This window comes from Hemicordylus capensis, chromosome 2, assembly GCF_027244095.1.
Source record: "Hemicordylus capensis ecotype Gifberg chromosome 2, rHemCap1.1.pri, whole genome shotgun sequence".
Lineage (NCBI taxonomy): Eukaryota > Metazoa > Chordata > Lepidosauria > Squamata > Cordylidae > Hemicordylus > Hemicordylus capensis.
In genome coordinates, this window is record NC_069658.1 from 86173649 (window position 1) to 86198687 (window position 25039).

Here is a 25039-nt window from a genome sequence, read left to right on the forward strand (position 1 = left end):
ATTATTTCTTTGTGTAAACCACCCTGAGCCATTTTTGGAAGGGCGGTATAGAAATTGAATTATTATTATTATTATTATTAATAATAATAATAATAATAATAACTATCCCCACAATGGAATAATTCCCCACAATGCCATGCTCCTCCAGGCTTCCAAAGAAGCAATGGTGCTGGAGGCCTGCCACCTGAGGGAGCAGGGCCAGTGGTAGCATGGGGGCCCACGCCAAAGGAACCCGATAAAAGCCCAGCAGTGCAGCAGGTGGCAGCAATAGGGCCAGAGTTAGAGGGGCTGTGGATGAGCAGCAGCAGCAGCAGCAAGGCCAGCACTGGAGGCCTCCCAGGGTTAGAAGTTACCTGGAACAGTGGCAGTGAGTTTTGAAATTTTAAAGGGCCTAAGCATGGGGGAAGGATTTCCAATAGGCATATCATAAATACGTAATTCTGCACCAATAGGAGGGAGGGCAACCAGTGTACTGAGACTCGGGACCCCTTTCCTATTAGCTGCCGAATTACTGCTGATAGCAACGATAGGCTACCAGACCTATCCGACTACACAGGCCTAGACACTGACCATCTAGTTTCAAGGCACAGGTCTGAACAAGCATGGTAATCATACTTCATTTTTGTCTCATTTATAAATGTTTAAAAGCTTACTGGAACAATGCAAGTCTTACCAAAAATATTTTGTAGCAGATTACAGCCTTTGTCTCAGAGCAAGCTCGAGTGAGGGAAAGAAGTGCCGAATCATCCCTGCTGAGCTGTCTGGATAGGCTTCTCCTAAAACTATTCTGTATTAACTGTAGGTTCAAAATGCTGCCGCCACCACCCCTTTTTGTTCACAGCCAAAACAATTAGGATTCTTGGTTAAAAAAATAAAATCAAAAAAATCCCTCTACTTGCTCCCTGCAAAGGTAAAAGGCAAGCAGAGAAAAGAACTGGTCTCTGGTGCTCTCTGGTGGCTGTTCAATCCTACCTCACTGCCATGTAGTGGATTAAAGCCTTTGTCTCAGAGCAAGCTCATGTGAGGGAAAGAAATGTTAAATCTGTTAAATTTAGGGGAAGCCTGGCTAGACTTCTCCTAAAACTATTCTGTACTATCAGTAGGTTCAAAATGCAAAATGCACCACCCCTTTTGTCTACAGAAACTCTCTGGGCTTGGGGTGGGATAAACCAGAAAAAACTTCTCTTAATTTGGCTCTTGGACAAGTACAAAAATCTTCCACATGCAAGCCTACACGTATTGAAAACACGGATAGCTGCTGAAAGTTTGAGGGCATGTTTGCACCAGAGAAGTCCCCCTTTGCCCCACCTTTTCCTGAGTTAAGAACCAACTCAGAGAGGCTTGTAAAAATAAAAGACCTAAAAAAACCCAACCCATTTTATTCAACTACTACAGACTGCTTCTGTCTAGGTCTTTCTCAGCTTTAAATACAGTTAAGAATTCTTAGTAGGATTACAAAAATAGTTTGTCTTAATGCACGCTTAAATGTTTCTAGAGTCTTTTGCAATGCCCTAGGTAGGGTAGGCATAGGCTAGTGTTTCTTATTTTAATTATGTTACAGGTAAACAATAATAGAACAGTATCAGGAATATGCAAAAGCACACACACAAAGAAATAAAAGTTTATAATGCAAAATCTGATTAAGAAACTGTTCCCTATGATGAATCCCCTTTTCCTTGAACTCACCCAATTCCTGATGAGAAACAAACTTCCTGAAATCCTTCTTTCAAGGATCTACAGAGTTATTCCATGGGAGAAACCTCTATGCTGGCTTCGACCATGAGGGAGCAAAACTCCATTCCCCTTCCCCTTTCCACTCTGCTGCTCTCCAACAAAGACCACCCTTCTTGTTCTCAGAATTCCAAGCAACCGCTCTCTAGGTCCCACCCACCTGGTATACTGATTGGCTGCCCACAAGTTTACCAGCCTGTCAGTTGAGACAAGTTTACCAGCCTGTCAGTTCATTCCCTCTTAACTCTTTAGAGGGAGGGGAGGCTGATCACTACATATTTTAATAGATGTCAGCTGTTCTGTTGCTCTTGTATTTTTCTTATTTCAAAAATATACTGAAGTTAACATGTTGTACACAGAGGCAGTTCACAACCATCCTCACTGCTGCAGGTATTTACAACACAGGCACACAGTGCTATGCAACAGGGCTGTTTCATCACTACCACCTTTATGTATCATATGCTACTTTCATTGACAATAATGCAAGTATTTTTGGGATGTGTGATCGCATATGGGTAAGTAGTAGCAGAAATGTCCCGTTGTGCAGCACCAAGGACATGTGTTTTAGGTGCCCACAGCAGTGCAGGTGTTATGCTGCCCAATATTGTAAGCCAATATAGCTAATCTGAAGGTAGCAGAAAATTCCTGCAACTAATTTGCAATTAAATCCTTTGAACATTTACAGCTGTACACAAGCATATGATTTTCCATTAGTTATGTGTACACACTGAGACACTTGTCCTTTTTATAACAACTTCCAGAAGGTAGCCATAGTAGTTTGTTGCAGCAAAATAATGAAGACGTGTGCGTGACAAGTAATTTCGGTGGGAGAGCACCATTCTCCTCAGTTCCTGATCGGCTGCTGCAATGAGCAAATAGGGATGAGCCCGAAGCCTTTCGGCACTTCTTCAGAGAGGCACCAAAATGCTTCGGCTCCTTGGTGCTGAAACACCAGGGCACAAGTTCATTCATCATTTTGCGCCAAAAGAGATTATGAATGAACAAAGATGATCAGTGAAAGTGGATTCTTAGTTCATTCATCATTTTGTACCATTGAATATTATGAATGAACAAAGATGTTCATTCATCATTTTTGGTACAAAATGATGAATGGACTTAGAATCCACTCTCATTTCCCACCGAAGTATCTACTCCCAGAACATCTCAAACACTGAAAACAGCAAAACCCAGTACCCCATGGGCTTGTGGTTTTGGGGGTAGTTGGAACCCTATGTGCACTACACCACAACCTACTCTGGCCCACCCTGGTGCCCCCAAGTGGAGTTATAGGGCTGCTGAAATCCCCATTATTCCCTATGAGGGGAAAGCTTAAAGACATGCCAACTTACTTTTTAAAAAAATTTCTTTGAAATCTGGGTGGTTGTAGAAACCCATTAGGGCACTAACACCCAACCCAATATTTTGCCCCCAGAACTCCTTTTCTACCCCAAATCTGCCACAAAGACATGCCAACTTCAAAAAATTGTTTAAAAATCAACACTTTGCCCAATATCTTTGAAATCTGGGTGGTAGGTTCCTTCCACCCATTGGGCACTACCATCTGCCACACTGGTGCCCCACATGTGGAGTTATAAAGCTGCTGAAATCCCATTTTTCCCTATAGGAAAAAGCTTAAAGATGCATGAACTTCAAAAATTGTTAAAAATCACCCCTTTGCCCAATTTCTTCAAAGATTTGGGTGGTAGCTTCTACACATTGGGCACTACCACCCACCCCACGCTTTTGCCCCAGGAACCCTTTTTTTTTTGCCCCAAATCAATTTGGATTTGGTTTTGGAAAATTTGGGTACAAATCGAATCTAGGGTGATTCGGGGGACAGGTAGATTTGGACCCAAAGCAAATAAGGGGTGATTTGGTTCAGGTTAAAATCAAATAAATAAATCAATTCATGCACATCCCTAGTTGCCAGATGATATCTGCCAACTTGAAACTTGTCAGAGAACTCAGCAGGGGCATCCTTCAAGTCATCTTTGAGATATCCCCAAACAGAGTAATGAAATTTGCCCATACAAGCCATGTAGTTAAGAGATCTTCAAGGCCAAACATTAGGAGGAATAGAATAGTCTCTCCATCACATCCAACTTCCTACTCTCCTTATCAACTGGGGCAGAATGAGTTTTACCAAATTTGCCACTAATAGCACAGTTCAACACCAATGAGTTGTGTGTGTGTGGGGGGGGGGGTGTTTAAAAAGGAAGGGGCAAGAGTCCTCTTGGATATCATAGAGACTCTCAAGTCTCTTAGAAGTAGATGTCGATGCAGCAGGTGCATCCCAATAGTTCTTTGCTGAATTAGATAAGATGGGCAACATCGGCAGGGCAACATCGGCAAGGCAGCAGGCTGCACAGCTTGAGTGGACGTGATGAAATTATAAACTGGGTCTTTGACCTCTAGCATTGGTGTCTTTATCTCCAGTCCCAAAGCTTTAGCCATTTTGGCAACTTGGACATGGTAGGTACGACTCTACTCCACTGGTGAACTTGAAGGAGAATTGGCTGCAGTCTCATCAGGGGATGGCTCAGAAGGGTTCTTGGTTTGGACCAAATCACTTTTGGAGGAAGGACAAAGTGTACTCCCCTTCAGAAAGGTCATCCTGCTCAGGGGACAACAGGAGCTATAGGTGGATCAACAATTTCCACATAAGGATCTGAAACATGAGTCGGAGCAGGGGAAGCAAGGTTACTGGCACCCTTAGGTACAGTTGGTATCCTAGGGCACTTAAAGGGTGAAGTGTGAGCTGAAACAACAGTATCATGATCTTTGGCCTAAGATGGTTGAAGACTAACCCATAACTTCACATTTTTCCAGAATTTATACTCCTGGAAGTTGTAGGGTAAGGCCGGGGAAAGTATATAATAGGGATCATGGTATCTTCGAAAGCCACATACAAACCCAGGGTCTAAACCCCTAGGAGAACTCCAATAATCCATGGGTTGAGGCACCAATGAATAGTGTGGGGCAGAATGATGAAAATGTTCTCTCCAATGTTGAATGGGAGAACAGTGAGGAGTAGCCCTGGCTGGTGAAGCAGAAGAAGCCTTTGGTATCAGAACAGACTCGCTATAGTCATCTCCATTAAGACCATGCAACTGGAAACCCCAAAAAGCTGAACCTGAATGAGTACTGATAGAGGAACCCTGGAGGGATTCCAGGATGAGAGTCCCAGATTTAGTGACCAACATCAGGGAAGGTTCATGGGAGGAAAGTTGATCCTGCACAGGAGAACCTTGAAGAGATTGTGTCAGCGATGAAGCCAGAGAGAAATCAATGATGATCGGTGAAGGGACTCTAGGCACTGGTGTCGGTGGAGTAACTCATGCCACCATTGAGATTGAAGAAGAGGATGAAACAATTGAGGTTTTAGGTTGAAATATTGTACTGAAAGTTGAAGAAGTGACAACCAAGGACTTAGGAAGGAATGGCATAGAGTCGATATCGAAGAAGTGACAACTGAGGACTTGGAAAGACACAGCGTAGAGGTCGATGCCGAAGTCAATCACAGACACAGGGTTGAAGACGCTTGGATGATGGATAAGGTCAACATTGATGAAACCTCAATACCTATACTGGCAACGAAGAGGGCAAGGTGGACCTCATCAACCCCTGGGTGGATGACGGTGAAGAGGTGTGAGGCAAAGCCAAGAACATCTATGAAGTAGATGGTTTTGGTCTTGAAGATATCGACAAAGCAGACTGTAAAGTCTTGTGAGCCCAGAGACCCAGAGCGATCAAGAAGAAAGCTGAGGCTCAAGGAGAGCAGAGCGAATCCTTCCTGATGCGAGCAATGCAGCACTCGAGAAGGAACTGAGGAGAATGGCACTCTCTCACTGGAATTAATGGTCGTGTACATGAACAATTCAACAAAGCCGAGGAGTGTCTCAGAGAGCTTGGAATTATACCGTGAGGCTACTGCACAGGTGCAGGACCCACGTTGTAGGGTACATGGATCACCTCAATCCAATATATTGTAGCATAAGCTTTCATGAACTATAGTTCATTTCATCAGATGCATGAAGTGCTATGACAGGGGTTTATGAATGTGTGTGTATGTGTACATGCACACATGCACATACTTATGTTGAGAGCAAGAGATAAAAAAATATAAACAGTGGGATAAAATGGAAATCAAATGCCACAAATCTGTTTTAGAAAGGAAAAGCTATATGTGGCATTTGAAAAGGGGGGAAAAAACCTTTTGATGATTTTCTTATGGAAAATGGGGTAGGATCTAAAGCACCATGAGCAGAAAGAAAATAGCCTGTGCTGTTCCACAAATGAAAAAGTGTATGTAGTACTATAATATGTACTTTCTATAGCAGTTACCAGTTTGCACAAAAGGTTGTACAACCAGAAAAATCTTCGTATATAAATTCACTCTTCTGTAGTGCAAAATGTGAAACAGGTGAAGACGTCTTATGGATGAAGAAGGGTTCCTTTGTGCCTATTATTTCCTGCTAAAATGGTCCTTTAGATTTTCAAAGAATAAATAGCTGAAATAATTCCAAACTAAGCTCCTGAGAACGCGCACTCATATTCTGTATTTTTACTTTGCAGTAGTCTGAAGGAATGCTTGGTATTACAACGTGTGACAATTAAGCTCAGCTGTTTCACTCTGGCAATAACAGAGACCTTTTAAAAAAAGACATCAGTGACTGGACCATAAAACCTTAGGTGTCAAGAACAATCTCTGGAGCATAAAACCTTAGGTGTCAAGAACAATCTCTGAAGTACTAATTACTACTAAAAAGCTGGTCAAATGCTATGTGAGATTTTAAAAAAACAATTTCCTTATGTTATCTTACTGTATGAAAACATCTAAAGTGTCTTCATGCATCACAATGCTTTAATAAATACCCCAAATAAGTTTGCATACTTTTTAGTAACTTGAACAACAGTATACAAGTTAAATATAAAATTACTATGCATAAAACTAGCACAGTATAAAAGGTGATCTATTAGGAGGAAATTGTGTTCATTCAGGACCACCTGATAAGCTGCAACTGAAATTATTTGAATGAAATATAACAGGAACATAAATTCAGACATAAATTAGTAGCCATCTGTGGTCATATCTTAGCAGGTCAATATTATTTACATATATTCAAAGTCATGATACTACAGAAATAATTGGGACGGATTTTGATGCAAATACATTTTAAACAACTTACCAACACAGTTTCTTCCTGAAACGTCTGATTCATATCCACTGTTACAATTACAACGATAGCTGCCACGTAGGTTTTCACATACCCCATTGGAGCAAATATCAGGATCTAAGGCACACTCATTAATATCTGCAATAATAAATCAAGTTATTAATTCCAGTGTATCATAAATTGAATGACATGGAATACATCAATAAAAATGACCGGTGGTGGCGGGGGGTAGACCCAGTTTTATCAAAAGCTGAACTCACTATATTGAAGATGGCAAAAATGGTTAACACTAGTTTAAATGAAGTCAGGATTTCAGCCTAAGCAACAGTATATAAAGCAAGATGCCTTAAAAATCTAATGTAACTGATATTTTTCACATATGTATTTTTACTCATAATACAGTCCCATACGTGACAAAACATGCATTAAAATGGCTTTAAGACTCTTATACATACAACTTTTATTATAGCAAAAGAGAATTTCACCATAGGCTCAACTAGGAACAGAACCTGGCACTATCTCAGGGTCTGGTTCCCTTTTTAAAAATACGGTACCTTTTCTAAAATAACTATATAGGACACAAAAATAAATCACTTTGGTCACTATATCTCATTACATGCACAAGACACGTTAATTTATTTTCATTTCCATATTTTTATATTCCACACTCTACAACGTTATGGAGCATTACCTCTTCCATCAACAGTAATTCCTACTCCACTGCTACAAAGACCATGGAACTCGGCTTCTCATGGGAAAATGAAAATGTTGAACCACAAAAGAAAGAGAGAAGTTGTTAAGTTTTAATGTTTTTAAAAGATCTTTACAAACAAAATGCACCTCCATCTCTTTTGAATGCCGCATTATCTCAACTATCATTTCTTCAAAATCTCATATGCATTAACATCCACACTTTTTAGACAAAAGCCTCCATTAAAAATGCTGTGCAGTTTATATACTTTTAAATATCAGAATAATTGTTCTACCTACACACACATGAGCTGGACACACTCTATTGAACTGGAAATGAGTCCCTCCCCACCTTGTATCTGTTTTTAGCGACAGGCTAGAACTTCTGTGCAGCTTAGCAGAAATGGAAATCATGATTTGTTTTAACTGTAGTTTATTTTAAAAGTCAGGACTGATGCCATAGACAATCACCAAATCTCATCTTATTGTGTGTTGAAGAGCATGGCAGGTAGTTCTGAGTCAGGTCTGAATGGGTACACCTGCTATTTCAGGAGCACTGGTTTCACTGGAATGTTTCACCAGTGTGCGGGAAGTTCCAATAAAAAAGTTAAAGACTCTAACTTGCTAGCAAGGGCAGAAGCCAAAAGATAGCTAAATCTTAACATATCTGAACAGATGTCCATGAAGCCACTGAAGGAATCTACCATAGCATGTAGGACCATGCTGTAATAGTATTTCCAGTTATAAAATTAATTTCTGTCAAAAATGGTGTTACAATTAACTATTGACAGAATGTGATCTCTCTGAACCCTGGCATCACTTCTTCTATGTCATTATCACATCTATTCAGGAATGTCCAGAGCCCCGGAAGATGATTGTACTCAGTGGATGTGCCAACAGAAATCAAACTCCCCTCCCCTCGCCTCAACAACTCCTGTGTAAAATTCCCATTTGTAATTGCAATCTCCTCTTCGCAAGCTCCCCTGAATGGTGTCTCTTCCTCAAATAGAAATACTCTGGTATTCAACTCAGTTGAAGAAAAATATAATATCAGGGTTTATCCAAATTCCAACTGACCCTGTTTGAGGATGAAGGGAAGCCTACCCAGCCCAGTCTGGATTCCTGATCCAACCAGCAACCTTTCATATCACACAGACCCAGAGCCCCTCAGAAGAGCCTTGTAGCACTGGGGACTCAAGTGCATTCCAGCAAGGCTCTTGCTTCATCCTTAGCTCTCATCATTAGGGATGTGCAAAACGTTTCAGGTACAAAACATTTTGTATCCAAAATGGGCCATTTCGGGTATTTTGTAGCCAAAACGCAACACCCGATGGCCAAGTCTGAAAGTTTTGTATACAAAACAAATAATCTCTGTTTCGGCTACAAAAGTTTTTTTTGTTTCAGACCTCCATTTTGTGGCGATCTCACTGTAGTCTTCATTTTGTGTTTGATGTCTTTTTGAATTTCCCGCCTCCAGAGCAGTGAATGAAAGCATGGACTGATCTGCTGACAATAGTCTCCTTGCTCCTGATTGGCTCCTTTGGCTCTTGCCACTTCTGACTGACCTCACATTGGCCAGGGGAAGGGTCGAAGAAGGGGCAAGGGTGGGAGGGAGGGGGTTCAATGAGGGCATTCTCATTTATTCATAGAGTCATTCATTCAAATTTAAAGAGGCAGCAGCACCATTCTGCCTGCCTCATACTCATAGGAGGAGAGAGAGAGAGAGGGAGAGAGAGAAGAACTTTGTTTTGCTTGCAGTTGCCGCCATGCCATGCCATGCCATGACCATCATCATACTTTATTTTGGTCATTGACCAGAAACATTATCACACACAGCAGAACATAATTTACATAAAATATAACAAAATTTAGCCACTGTATTGGAATATTTATAATTAAAATTTGACAATAAAATTTTTAAGAGAGACTCGTCTGAATACCCAGGAAACATCACAAGATAAGGCAAAATAAGTGTTGATCGATCATTCTTGTAGAGGTCACAATGTAAAATAGCATGTTCAGTAGTCTCGATATCGCCAGACCCACAAGGGCAAAGTCGGGATGCATAAGGAACCCCCCTAAACCTCCCTTGAAGCACCACTGTAGGGAGCGCATTTAATCGAGCTAAACATAGCGCCCACCTAAACTTGGGAAAGGAAATATAACTTAGGTATGCAGCGGGTTTTGTGTTAAAATGCTGATCTCCAAGGTAAACACCTTTTGAGATTTTGGCAACTTCTAACTGTAGATCAGTGTCAGAAATACGTTGTTTAATAGACTTCCTAGCACGATCGTAGCCCAAACTGATAAGCATATCCAGCAAAAACCCATAGAGTTGGGATTTTATTTTAACAAGACACTTCCAGGTAGAATCAAAATTGTCAGTTAATACCAAGTGGGCAAGTCCAGATTGAGAAAAGACTAATTTTAACCAAAATGCAAAAATGCATTTCCAATACTCCGCTTCCAGGGAGCCAAGGCCCACCTCACGCCTAATGATGACATTAGGAACGCATCTGGGAAGCTGCAATATAGATCTAATTAACTTTGTTTGAATAGCTTCCAGTGTGGCAAAATTACCAAAAGGGCCCAACTGAGCACCATATAATAATAAAGGGTAGACCTTGGTGAGAAATAATTTAAGAGAGGCTGGAATACAAAGAGCCCCCTTTGTAAAGTAAAAAGATCTAATTAGGTGGGCTGAGGCTTGGGCGTTCTGCACAATATAATTTAGATGTGCCTGGCGCCGGTCCAAGGAGTGAAAACCACGCCCAGGTACTTAAAGATTTTAACTTGTTCCAAGTAATGTCCATTCATTTGCCATGTGTGACATTTGGGGTGCTTGGCAAAGACTAACACTTTAGTTTTTTGATGATTTACTTCGATAAGCTCCTCAGCACAGTAGGAGCTGAGCAATGAAAGGGCCCGTCTCAGTCCTATCGGTGTCAGGGACATAAGGACCATATCATCGGCATACATCAAAATGGCAAGATGTTTATGCACCAGTTTGGGGGGGTGAATCAAGGGAACACTCATGATAGAAATAATAGAGTTTTATTTATATATATATATATATATATATATATATATATATATATAGAGAGAGAGAGAGAGAGAGAGAGAGAGAGAGAGAGAGAGAGAGAGAGAGAGGCCAAAATACAGCCCTGCCTTACCCCTCTGGAGGTGGGAATTTCAGCCGAGACTTGGCCCTGTGTGTTCAGGCAGACTCTTAGGCGGGTGTTCTTATGAAGCTTGTAAATCAACACTAACAAGCACTTATCCAAAGATAACTCATGCAGCTTTGTCCATAGTCTTTCTCTAGAGATCAACTCGAAAGCGGCTTTCAGGTCTATAAAAGCCGTATACAGGGCAGAGCCTGGCTTACTGGAGTATTTCTCTACTAAGTGCTGTAATATAAATGCTTGGTCCATAGCAGACCGGAATTGTTGTGTATTCTTGGGTTTTTTTCCTGTTTGGAGGGAGGTTTTGGGTTGCAATTGAATTTAAAAAGTTGTGTGTTGTTTAGTTTAGAAGAGGTTTAAACAGGGGTTCTGTGTGGGCAGGATCTCTGTTAGCTAGTAGTGGGTGGTTAAGGGTAGTGGCCTTGTGGTTTTAAAAAACAATTCTGTCTTTTTCCCCATTCCAAATATTGGGGGTGGGGGCACTTTTAAAAAACAGAAGCCTGCCCTCTGCCCCATAACTTAACTGATATTCTCTGCCCAGCAGCCTATTGTATGATCTTCCCTAGTCATTATTGTTGTATTAGTTAATTGTATCTATTCTGTTCAATCCCCAGTTATATTGTATCTGCTATTGTGTCTCTGTTCCCTTACTGCTCCCTATCTGTTCCCTTGTATCTGTTTCCTAGTTATAATGAATATATATTATGCAATTCAAATGCCTTGGATGGTTTGTTGTTGTGGTGTATTTTGGAGTCATCATTGATGGAAATCCTTCCTGGTTCTCTCTCTCTCTCTCTCTCTCTCTCTCTCTCTCCTTCTTTGAAAGGAAGATTGGGTCATATTATGACTTCTAGCATCATCATTTTTATTAAAGATTGCTTGATCAAATAGGTTTTGTGGTGCCAAAGGCTCCAATCTGTTGCAGAAAAGTCAAAAAATTCACCAAAAATTGTGTGCTATTGTTGTCAATATCAATGATCACCACTCTTCTATTTGTGTAGGTGGAATGGGGGCCAAACCTTGCTGTTTCACTGGCAGAATGTTGTTGTTGTTGTTTGCACCCTTCCTTACTTAACCCGCTTTTATGGCCAGGTGCCACAGATGTAGCTGTGTGTCTGTTGCTTGTGGATGAAAAATGCTTGGGGGAGGGAGGGCAGGGCAGTGTTATTGGCCCTAGGGCCTAGTCTGCTGCATCTGTGTATCACTTGCTTTGGAAACTTGGTTCTTTGCAAAGCTCTGCTGTTGATGATGTGTGCTGTTATGTACTTTGGGGCAGATTCGGGACAGAAAGGGGGCTTTGGGGGTGGAAGAGTGGGTTGGGTGGTAGTGCCCCAATGGGTGCCTGCCACCACCCAGATCCCAAAGGAATGGGGCAAAGGGCTGATTTTTTAGGAATTGTTGAAGTTTACACATCTTTGGGACAGATTAAGGGCAGAAAGGGGGCTTCAGGGGAAGAAGAGTGGGTTGGGTGGTAGTGCCCCGAGGGGTGCCTGCCACCACCCAGATTCCAAAGGAATTGGGCAAAGGGCTGATTTTTTTTTTTAGGAATTGTTGAAGTTTACACATCTTTGGGACAGATTAAGGGCAGAAAGGGGGCTTCAGGGGAAGAAGAGTGGGTTGGGTGATAGTGCCCCGAGGGGTGCCTGCCACCACCCAGATTCCAAAGGAATTGGGCAAAGGGCTGATTTTTTTTTTTTTTTAGGAATTGTTGAAGTTTACACATCTTTGGGACAGATTAAGGGCAGAAAGGGGGCTTCAGGGGAAGAAGAGTGGGTTGGGTGGTATTACCCCAATGGGTGCTTGCCACCACCCAGATTCCAAAGGAATTGGGCAAAGTGCTGATTTTTTATGAATTATTGAAGTTTACACATCTTTGGGACAGATTCGGGGCAGAAAGAGGGCTTTAGGGGCAGAAGAGTGGGTTGGGTGGTAGTGCCCCAATGGGTGCCTGCCACCATCCAGATTCCAAAGGAATTGGGCATAGGGCTGATATTTTAGGAATTGTTGAAGTTTACAGATCTTGATTTTCCCCCATAGGGAATAATGGGGGTTTCAGCATCCCCATAACTGCACTTGGGGGGCACCGGGGTGGCCCAGAGTGAGTGGTGGTATCGTGTACATAGGGTGCCAACCACTCCCATACCCACAAGCCCAGGGGGTACAGAGTTTTGTTGTTTCTGAGGTGTTCTGAGTGTAGATTCTCTATGAGAGTGGATTCTTGTTTGTCACTGAATCCTACCATATGCTACCAGAGAATCTACACTGAACACCTCAGAAACAATAAAACCCAGTACCCCTTGGATTAGCAACGCATGGGGGTGGTTGGCACCCTATGTGCATTACACCACCACTCGCTCCCAGTGCCCCCAGTGCCCCCCAAGTGGAGTTATGGGGCTACTGACACCTCCATTATTCCCTAAGGGGAAAAAAATCTTAAAGATGGGTAAACTTCATTAATTCTTTTTAAAATCAGCCCTTTGCCCAATTCCCTTGAAATAATTGTGGTAGCTTCCTTGCCCCCATTGGGCACTACCACCCACCACACTCCACTCTGGGCCAACTCTTTCCCCTCGACATGAAGCGATACATTTGCTGGAATCTCCATTATTCCCTATGGGGAAAATCTTAAAGATGAGTAAACTTCAAAAATTCACAAAAAATCAGCCCTTTGCCCAATTCCTTTGAAATTTGGCTGGTAGCTTCCTCCCATTGGGTGCTACCACCCCCCACTCTTTTTGCCCCAGGACCCTTTTTAAAAATCCAAATTGATTCTGAGTGCACATAGGGTGCCAACTACCCCCATACCCACAAGCCCAGGGGGTAAAGGGTTTTGTTGTTTCTCAGGTGTTCTGAGTGTAGATTCTCTACGAGAGTGGATTCTTGTTTGTCACTGAATGCTACCATGTGCTACCAGAGAATAGCAAACTCAAATTTGGCTGGTAGCTTCCACCCACTGGGCGCTCCCACCCCCCACTCTTTTTGCCCCAGTACCATTTTAAAAAATCTGTATTGATTCTGATTCTGAATAATTCGGGTACAAAACGAAACAGGGGTATTTCGGGGGTGTGTGTGTTTCAAATTTGGACCTGAAACAAAATGGGAGTGTTTCAATTCAGCTACAAATCAAAACACAAAAATCGTGCACACCCCTAGTCATCATCTTGAAGGGCTTCCAGGAAGCCCACATTCAACAGCTTATCTCAGTTAAAGGAAGTTAAACTTATTAACTTCATTAATAAGTTAAAAGAACTTAAGAATGGCCCTCTGGATCAGGCTCAAGGCCTATCTAGTCCAGCATCCTTTTCCACACAGTGGTCCACCAGATGCCTCTGAGAAACCCACAGGCAAGAGCTGAGGGCATACTCTCTCTCTTGGTGTTGCTCCTCTGCAACTGGTATTTAGAGACATCTTACCTCTCAGGCTCGAGGTGGCCTATAGCCACCAGACTAGTTGCCACTGATAGACCTGTTCTCCATGAATTTGTCTAAACCCCCCTTTAAAGCCACCCAAGCCAGTGGCTATCACAACACTCTGTGGCAGAGAATAATTATGTGCTGTGTAAAAAAGTACTTCCTTTTGTCAGTCCAAAATTTCCTGGCCATTAGTTTCATAGGATGACCCCTCGATCTAGTGTTGTGAGAGAGGGGAAATGTTCTCTATCTGTCCAGTCTCTCTACTCCATGCATACATTTGCACACCTCCATGCATAATTTTATACACCTTGATTGACTGATTAAGTGCCATCAAGTCGGCGTTGATTCTTAGCGATCACATAGATAGATTCTCTCCAGGATTATCTGTCTTCAACTTGGCCTTTAAGGTCTCTCAGTGGTGCATTCATTATACATCTTATATCTCTGCATAGTTGCCTCTTTTCCAGACTAAGAAGCCCAAGATGCTTTAGCCTTGCCTCATAAGGAGGGTGCTTCAGGCCACTGATCATCCTGGTTGCCCTCTTCTGCACCTCTTCTTCAAATGTGGCCACACCATAGATTTGTATAAGGGCATTATAATGTTAGCAGTTTTATTTTCAGTCCTATTCCTAATGATCTCTAGCATGTAATTTGCCTTTTTCACAGCTGCTGTGCACTGAATCAACACTTTCAGTGAGCTGTCCAGCACAACCCCAAGATCTCTCTCCTGGTCAGTCACCAACAGCTCAGATCCCATCAGTGCATATGTGAAGTTGGAGTTTTTGCCCCAATATACATTGTTTATAATGAGCCATGTTTCCATTTTGTTGCCTACTCACCCAGTTTGGAGAGATCCTTTTGGAGCTTCTCACAATCTGTTTTAGATTTCATTACCCTAAATACTTTAGTGTCATCTGCAAATTTGACCAGTTTGCTGCTGACCCCAACTTCTAGATAATTTATGAACAAGTAAAAGAGCGCTGGTCCCAGAACAGACCTTTGGGGGACCCCATTTACTTCCCTCCTTTGTGAAAATTGTTCATGTATTCAGACTTTCTGTTTCCTATCCTTCAACCAGTCACCATTCCACAATTAAACCTGTCCCCTTATCCCATGACTGCTGTTTAGTCAAGAGCCTTTGGTGAGGAACTTTATCAAAAGCTTTTTGGAAGTCCAAGTATACTATGTCAACCAGATCACCTTTGTCCACATGTCCGCTGACACTCTCAAAGAACTCTCAAAAACCCATCTATGGGCATTTCACAGATGCCAATGGATACTCACCTTTGCCATTGGACACCTATTGGTATCAGAGAACTGGGTGCATGTGGTACAACCAGTTCTTGTGGTGGTGCACAGAGTGTTGGAAGGGGATGGCAATGGCCACCTCCTGGCATGGCACACAGCCCAAGAATGAATTCTTGCTTCCCTCCTGAATATCCAGGTTCTCTCACTCATGGGAGAACTGAACACAATAAGGAGATAATGGCACAGTGGGGAAGTAACTTGCCTAGGGAGCAAGGAGTTGCTGGTTCAAATCCCCGCTGGTATGTTTCCCAGACTATGGGAAACACCAGACTATGGGAAACACCAGACTATGGGAAACACCTATATCGGGAAGCAGCGATGTAGGAAGATGCTGAAAGACATCATCTCATACTGCACAGGAGGAGGCAATGGTAAACTCCTCCTGTATTCTACCAAAGACAACCACAGGGCTCTATGGTTGCCAGGAGTCGATACCCACTTGACGGCACAACTTTACCACTTGGCCGGGAGACATTTCTGGGCAGGGTGGTAGGAGCTTATTGATTATGGTGCTATTGCTATTTATAGACTTGGCACCCATGGTCATAAGCTCAGGGCCCAGAGGCCTGGCACTGCTGTTAGGCTGAGAGACACCAACACAAGGAAGAACATTAACGGAGCTGCTCACACTGAAGAGCTGAAAAAGTCCAGATGCTGGGTGTAGATATCAAAGAAGAAGATCATGATCGAGAGGAAATGCAGTAGATATAGAAGCAGTAAGGCCTTGCAGATTCTCTCTAGGGTCATCCCCACCAGCAATGTGCTCATCTGGGCACAGGCCAGTCAGAGAGGCACAACATAGCGCAGGCACTGAGCTGTTTGGTCATTAATGGCTGCGTTGGGTGCTCATGGCACCACTGTCACTTGGCACCCAGGCTGTGCAGCTCAGGGAACTGTACAGCAGCCCCCCAGCCTCAGTTTGATCCAACCTCAGAGAAAGTGGCTGCTCAGCAAGCAGCGACAGTGGCCCCTATGCCCCATTCTGAGCAGTACAGCAGAGGTGAGACATGCGGACGAATTGGCAGCCATCATGACTGAATTTAATATTTGGATTACCATATTTACCCAAATAGAAGGCGACTCTGAATTTCAGATGATACCTTAAAAGACAGAGGTTAAATACAGGTCATACCTGTATTTACCTAAAAGAAAGAGGATTCTGAATTCAAGATGGAACCCCCCCCCCAATTTAACAAGAAAGAACTGGGGGGGGAAATCTTCGATTTGGGTAAATATGGCAGTCGGTTCAAGGTTTACATTTTATTACATTCATCCATTTACTCAGTGTTGGCTTCTGCTGCCCATAAAGTTTATTTTATGATGGGATATTTTCAGCCACTGAACTGCATTTTTTTGGAGTTTTATCTAAAGCATATTTCTTCCTTTCTCAAGGAAAACACATATGCAAGCAATTTAAATCCCACTGGGGACTAAAGATTTGTGCTATGATTTGAAATTGATAAAATGCTACATCATATTCCCAATAGGAAAACCCATGCAAGCAGTATAAGCCTCAGTGAGAAACAAGGCTATATACTATGAACTGAAATTGGTTAGGAGTAGTATCATCCATGTTTGACATTTAGATTATAGGAATTAGGTATGAACCCATTTTCCTATATTCACTGACAAAGATTTTATTTATTTATTTATTTATTATATTTATATACTGCTCCATACAAAAATTCCCTGGGCGGTTCACAATATAAAAACAATTAAAACACTAACATAATTAAAACAATTTAAAATACTATAAAAACTCTAAAACCAAAGCTTTAAAACTAAACTAAAAAGCCTGACTAAAACTAAAAAGCCTGACTAAACAGGTATGTTCTTAGGTCCTTCTTAAAAACATTCAGAGAACGGGAAACTCTAATTTCATTAGGACGCACATTCCAGAGTCCCGGGGCAACTCCAGAAAAGGCCCGGGTTCAAGTTGCCACCAACTGAGCCGGGGGCAACCACAACCAGAACTCCCCATATGATCTTAACAGGCAGCACGGCTGATGAAGAAGAAAGTGCTCTCTTAAATAGGGACATAGGAAGCTGCCATATACTGAGTCAGACCATTGTCTATCTAGCTCAGTATTGTCTTCACAGACTGGCAGCGGCTTCTCCAAAGTTGCAGGCAGGAATCTCTCTCAGCCCTATCCTGGAGATGCCAGGGAATGAGCTCTGAACTTTCTGCTCTTCCCAGACAGGCTCCATCCCCTGAGGAAAAATCTTACAGTGCTCACACTTCTAGTCTCCCATTCATATGCAACCAGGATGGACCCTGCTTAGCTAAGGGGACAAATCATGCTTGCTACCACAAGACCAGCTCTCCTCTTGGAGCCAAGCCATTTAGGGCTTTATAGGTAATAACCAGCAGTTTGTATTTTGTCCGGAAACTTATTGGCAGCTAGTGTAATTCTTTTTAAATGGGTGTAATAATATTATATGTTCGGGCAACCATGGAAACCAACCTGGCTGCTGCATTCTGTACTAACTGCAGTTTCTGAACTACATTCAAAGGCATCACAATGTAGAGCACATTGCAGTAATCAGGTATGGATGTTACCAGCATATGCACTACTGTTTTAAGGTTGTTTATCTCCAGAAATAGACGTAGCTGGTGAATCAGCAGAAGCTGATAAAAAGCACTCCTGGCCACTGCCTCAACGTGAGAAATCAGGGAGAGATTTGGGTCCAGAAGTACTTCCAGACTATGCACCTGCTCTTTCCAGGGGAGTGCAACCCCACCCAGAACCGGCAGATCTAAACCACTTCCTAAGTCTTGACCTCCCACAATGAGTACCTCCGTCTTGCTTAGATTCAGCCTCAGTTTGTTCTCTCTCATCCAGCCCATTACCTCCTCGAGGCAGACACTGAGGGAAGTTAGGCTATTTCCTGATGAAGTTGACATGTAGAAATAGATTTGGGTATCATCAGCATACTGATAACACCCTGCATCAAATCCCCTGATGATCTGTCCCAGTGGTTTCATGTAGATGTTAAAAAGCATTGGAGACAGTAGGAAGCCTTGTGGGGCTCCATACAAGAGCTCTTGTTCTGAAGAGCAACAGTCTCCAAGCGACACCATCTCGAACCTACCCGAGAGGTAGGAGCAGAACCACAGCAGAGCCGTGCCTCCCAATCCCAGCCCCTTCAGGCACCCCAGAAGTATACCACGGTCAATGGTATTGAAAGCCGCTGAGAGATCCAAAAGGATCAACAGAGTCATACTCTCCCTTTCAATTTCTAATTGGAGATCATCCAAGAGGCCAACCGAGGCTGTCTTTATCCCACAGCCTGCCCAAAAGCCAATTTGAAATGGCTTTCAAATTTTATAGATAATCCGCTTCCTCCAAGACAGCTTAGAGCTGATACGCCACCACCCTCTCGATCACCTTGTCCAACCATGGGAGGTTGGAAACAGGCCTATAATTGCCCACTTCTGAGGGATCCAATGCAGGCCTCCTACATTTTGACTCCTACATGCTTCACAGTAAAATCTGTCTAGTTTTGAAGAGTTACAACATGTGAATCATTTTAATTGTTTAGTTAACATTAGCAGTGAAATCAAAAGAAAAATATGGTTTTACCTGAATTCTTGGCAGGACATGGATGGCAGGGCTCTCCAAAGCCATAGTCCAGATTGGCGCAACAACATTCAGATTTTGTCACTGCTCCAGGAAAAGGGCGTACACATATGCCCTTTTTGATCCCACCATAGCATGTGCTGCGCATATGGGTATCTAAGAGGAGCCAGGCAGAACAATAGATGAGTTGTCTTACACTGGAAATGGTATATAAAGAATGAATCTAAAAACCTTTGCATATGTAATACATGAATTCATCTTGAATACAAGATTCTACTTCTATAAGGGACAATGCCAACCAAATGTTGGCAGCCCACAGTAGATTTACCTACATAATTTAGTGAATGTTCTATTCATGTTATAAGCTCTTTCCTAGTATGTATGTATGTATGTATGTATTTATATTTTAACATATTTTGATACCACCCAAAACTCATGTCCCCGAGCAGTTTAGAACAAGCAAACAAACAAAAAGTTAAAACATTAGTTTAAATAAATGACAACAGAAAACTTAAAACAGTAGTTAAAACAAAATTAATGATATAGTAAAAGTTAAAATGTTACAATAATTTAAATTTTAAGACAACATTTTAAAATGATGTTAAAACTGTTAAAACTATATTTAATTAAAAGCCTGGGTGAATAGATGCATCTTTAAAGACTTTTAAAAAGTTGTCAGAGATGGGGAGGCTCTTATTTCAGCAGGGAGCGTGTTCCAAAGTTCTGGGGCAGCAGCGGAAAAAGCCCGTCCCTGAGTAGCCACCAGACAAGCCAGTGCCAAATGCAGATGGACCTCTCCTGATGATCTCAATGGGAGGTGGGGTTCATAATGAAGAATGCATTCTCTTAAATACCCAGGGACCAAGCTGTTTAGGGTTTTATATGTTATAACCAACACCTTGTATTTTGTCCGAAAACTTATCGGCAGCCAGTGTAGATCTTTCAATACGGGAGTAATATGTTGAGATGACCCAGAGACCAACTTGGCTGCCGCATTCTGAACCGCATTCTGATAGGTTTCGTAAGTATGTCTTACTAAACCTATCAATGTATTACCTGCAATCAAAAATGTGATACTTACAAATAAATACGAATCAGTGTATGATTTAAGTTATTTAATGTAGTTTCCATTTGGTGTACCCTGCTAAATATTTAACCTGCTTGTCAGCACTACTATAAGCCCAAAGCAAAATGTTTAATATAATGCACCAATTCTCAATCTATAAATACTTATAAGCTGCCTACAATTTCTGAATAACATCACTTAGATCATTCAAGGGATTGTGTACTGTAGCCAACAAGAAGACTTTTTGAAGCCAAAGAGGAATTTACAGTAGATTTGTTAACAGTAGTCACACACTTTGATTTCTGCTCAGAAGGGAGTAGAATGAGTAAGATTTTTATTATGTACTATTTAAGATGTATTCCCATCACTGTATGTCTACTACAATTATGAGCCCTTTCTAATAACCAGTGAGAAAGGGCTACCTGGTTTGTGGAGAGGGAGCCCGAAAGCCCGCAGACTATCGTTACGCCATCCCTGGGTAGGCAGATCACCCGCCCGGATGAGCACTGGCTGGTGCTGGCAACTTCAAGGGTTGGGGTGCCGGGATGGGTCGCCCCACATTGCCCTGCCCCCAGAGCTCAAATAATGCACCACATGAGTGTGCAGTGCATTATGGGGATCCTCCCTCTCAACCCTGAGTCTGCCAGCTGCAGCTGCAAGCAGCCACACTTGACACATGAGCAGAAAAACGGGGTTAGGAGAGCATCCGTTTTGAGGGGAGGCTTCATAGGTGAGTTTGCCGCTGCAGTTGCACCAAGAACAGGCCCGATCCTGGCAGTTCATATGTGCGTGCAAAACAGGGCTGGGCTCCCTTCACTCAGTTTTGCATGCTCATGTGAATAGCCTCTATATCACCTTGTTTGAAAACTAAATTTACTACTGATTCTGGTTCTTATGAAGAAATAGTTTAAGATGACTTTGTGAGGCAGAATCTTTAAACTATAGCATTCTGTATTGAAAGGAGAAATGAAATTAGCACTATTACTAAGACTGCCGAATTTTAGTTTGGCCCTGAAACTTAAGACTTTCTCTTACCTACACAAACACGACCATCAACTCCAACAGCTAAACCCGGGGGACATTCACAGCGAAATGATCCTTCAGTATTAATGCAGTGGCCGTTCATGCAAATTCCTGGTGTTTGGCATTCATCAATATCTATGCAGACAAAAATATAACTTTTACTTACTACTATATTTAAATATATTTTGCTATAAAATTATGGAATTGTGCCCTTGTGATGGTAGCATAGTCACACAGTTGGTCTTATTTGCTATTTTTAACTGATTATTCATATGTGGATTAAAGTTGGCACAAAACCTAATCAAAGGCACAATCCTCAATAATAACAGTCACAATTGAGTGGAAATTTCTCTGTGCCAGTGGAACTGAAATAAATGGGTCAGGCACAATAATTGCAGATTTATGCCAAGGGACAGTCTAGAGCTATATTCATTAATCCCATATGCATATAATTAAGGGGATAACTATTACTACTACTACTTTATTTGTTAGCTGTCCCATAACAAAATGTTCTTTGAGCAACTCACAACAGAATAATTGAGTTTATTAAATAGAATAATTATTCTATTTATTTTCACAATAAAATAAAATATACAATTAAAATACACACAAACAACAAATTGAGAAAATACCAAGTAAACACACACACATTAAAAAAAAATTCTTTAAAACCTATTTTAAAAACCCATTTTAAAACTTCTGAGTGAACAGAAAGGTCTTCACTTGGTATCTAAAAGAACAAAGTGATGATGTCTGGTGAGCCTCACAAGGGAGGCTATTCCATAGACAGGGTGCCACCAGCGAAAAGGCACTCTTCCTAGTAGCCACCCACCTGACCTCATTTGGTGGGGGCATTTATTTATTTATTTATTTATTTATTTATTTATCTATTTATTTATTTATTACATTTATAAACTGCCCCATCCAGAGGCTCTGGGCAGTGTACAACAACTTTTTAAAAGACATAAAACCCACAATTCAAACACAATGCTAAAAACAATGTAGAAGCAATTCAAAAATAATTAAAACGATTTAAAACCAATTAAAATACTTTTAAAAAACAACACCACTTTACAGGCCTTGGAAGGCCAGGCCAAATAAATAGGTTTTTAGGGCTCTCTTAAAGGCTGACAGCGAGCCTAAACTGCGGATATCTGCCGGGGGTGCATTTCATAGACCAGGAGAAGCTACAGGAAAGGCCCGGTTCCGAATTGCCACCAGACGTACTGGTGGTAACTGGAGACGGACTTGGAGCAGGACCTCTGAAGATCTCAAGGTATGGGTCAGGACATATGGGGCAAGCTACTCTCTCAGGTAACCTGGTCCCAAGCTGTTTGGGGCTTTAAAGGTTAAAATCAGCACTTTAAATATTGGACACAGACATGGACTGAGAGCCAGTGCAACTGACAGAGCACTGGTATGATATGGTCAAAATGCCCAGTACTGCAATTATGGAATGCCCTGCCCAGGAAAGTCCTTCAGGCTCCATTCATCTCTGGAAGTTTTTAAAGAGTAAAGACCCTTCTTTTTGTGAGGGTTTTAACCAAAAGTTTTTAGCCTTTTATAGGCCCTGTGGATATTTTATGCTGATGTTTTGTGCTTTTAAATAAATTTTTAAAAACTTGCACAGCACAGAGTCAGAGATGGATAGGGATAAAGGAGGTGTGCATAGACTTCCCATTCCTTGCAATGACTCTTTTTGTTGCCTGTGCACACGCCCATTTATTGATGGAAAGCTAAGGTTCTGTTGAGTCCTGTGGCACTCCTATTTGCACATATACTGTAACTGTGCTCCATAGGATTAAGCCCATATAGTTCCTTTCGTTCAAAAGCAAGCAGTTATCCAATCCCAAAGTACAGCAACTTCCTGTGAATTTTACAAAATATTTAAATTAGATATGTCTGAAAAGTCTTTCTGCAGAAAGAATACTGAATGTAACCAGGACTTTTGTTACATAAATACTTTACTAGACAAAATGTTGGTCTTTGTAACAATGGCTTTAAAGTTATGTCATACATACCAGTACAGTAACGACCATTAGGAGCCAAGACAAACCCAGGTTTGCAGATGCATTTAAAACTGCCATCCTCATTTATACACATCCCATTCAAACACATGTTGGTAGTTGTACATTCATCATGATCTAGAAAAATGATGTAATAGAGATTTATGTCAACTTTTATCCTTGGAAAAAATGTTTATGACAATCTTTTTCAAGACTTGTCACCACCAAAGAGGACTGGAAAAGTTCTCTAAGTGCAAGAGAAACAAACTGAGTGAAGCCTACACCTCATTTTAATCTGGGAAATCTTTCGTTGAACCTTTTCTTACCCAACTTGGCTATAATAAATAGTCATTCAACGGGAATAAGAAAACAGTGGATCATTCATTAACAAAAGTCTTCAGTGCAAGTGTTATTTTTCTCAGGATGGATTCAGATGATCCACTGTAAGTAAGTAGGAGGAAGGCAGCGATTCTCAGTGAGTGTGTACTTTTGCCACTTTCCGTGTCATCTTAACCTGGAAATGTCAGGTGGAGAATGCCTGACATTCTCTGCCCAACTTCAACTGTTGGTTTTATATGTTGTACGGAAGTTGGATGATGGAGGGAACCTGGCATTCTCCACCTGATATTTCCGGGTTCAGATGACATGGAAAGTAAGTAGTAGATGTACTGGCAAGTGACAGGAGTCACATTCACCAGGAACCACTGCTTCCCTCCTGCTTACTTGCAGCTGGTCATTTGAACCCACCCTCAGGATATACTATGTTCTAAAAGTGCTAAAAAATACCATACACAACACATTAAAATAAGTTGAGGATGAAAAGCTTATACCATATATCACCAACTAGTATCTGATGTTTCAATTCAGAATTAGAGATACTACATGCTGCCTCAATATGGGCCTGTCTGTACACTGAGATCATCTTCATGGGACTTCCTTTGGGTGTCTCCACCATCCAAAATTAGATGGTAGGATTGTGCAGCCATTTTGGTTCAATAGGAATATCAGACCAATATGTCCACTATAGAAACACACTGTAAGATACCAAACGAATGTGGGATGGACAGACTGTTGGAATACTACTTCAGAAGCTTAGATTTAGCTCATCAATGGCATGTGCCTTTGATTGCTCTTAGTATCATTAGCAGTACTCTTAGTAGCTTCAGTTATCAAAAGGAAATTACAGTGTAAAATTACACCTTACAGTTCTAAGGATAAAGAGGGTAAAGATTTGGACTATATGCCAGAGTATTTTGGAAAGAACAGGCAGGTGATACATATATATTAAATGGACCTTGAAGCTGAATTTGTTATGAATAAATATACTAAAGTGGAAGCTAAAATCTCAACAAGGCTTTTACAAACATGATCCATACAGTGCAAGGAGAGCTTGTATAGTATAAATATATATATTTATCTATATATTTATTTTAACATATGTATATACCACACCAAACTTATGTCTCTGGGTGGCTTACAATAGAAGCAATACCAATTAAAACAAAATTAAAACAGTAAAACACAAACAATGTAAAATTTAAAGCAATGTTAAAACTGTTAAAAACTATGATTCTAATTAAAAGTCTGGGTGAACAAATGTGTCTTGACGACCTTTTAAATGGTTTTTAGAGATGCAGAGGCTCTTATTTCAACAGGGAGCCCATTCCAAGGCTTCCTGGGCAGCAACAGAGAAGGCCTGTCCCTGAGTAGCCACCAGACGGGCTGGTGGCAACTGCAGATGAACCTTTCCAGATTATCACAATGGCCAATGGGACTCATGGAGAAGAAGACATTTTCTTAAATACCCAGGGCCTAAGCTGTTTAGGGCATCTTGTATTTTGCCCAGAAACTTATTGGCAGCC

General features: G+C 41.5%; 1 protein-coding gene across 2 annotated transcripts in view; it reads right to left on the reverse strand.

The window, feature by feature from the left end:
• FBN2 (fibrillin 2) overlaps nt 1–25039 on the reverse strand; it is a 272503-nt gene that overhangs the window by 140283 nt on the left and 107181 nt on the right. For both annotated transcript variants that reach the window (XR_008317396.1, XM_053301249.1), the window contains exons 14-18: nt 23193–23315; nt 21184–21306; nt 19086–19238; nt 7600–7653; nt 6921–7046 (exon numbers count right to left, since the gene is read on the reverse strand). Coding sequence is in view for 1 of the 2 variants with exons in the window: in XM_053301249.1 (XP_053157224.1) it covers nt 6921–7046; nt 7600–7653; nt 19086–19238; nt 21184–21306; nt 23193–23315 (579 nt within the window). In the remaining variant the exon portion in view is untranslated. The remainder of the gene's footprint in view (nt 1–6920; nt 7047–7599; nt 7654–19085; nt 19239–21183; nt 21307–23192; nt 23316–25039) is intronic.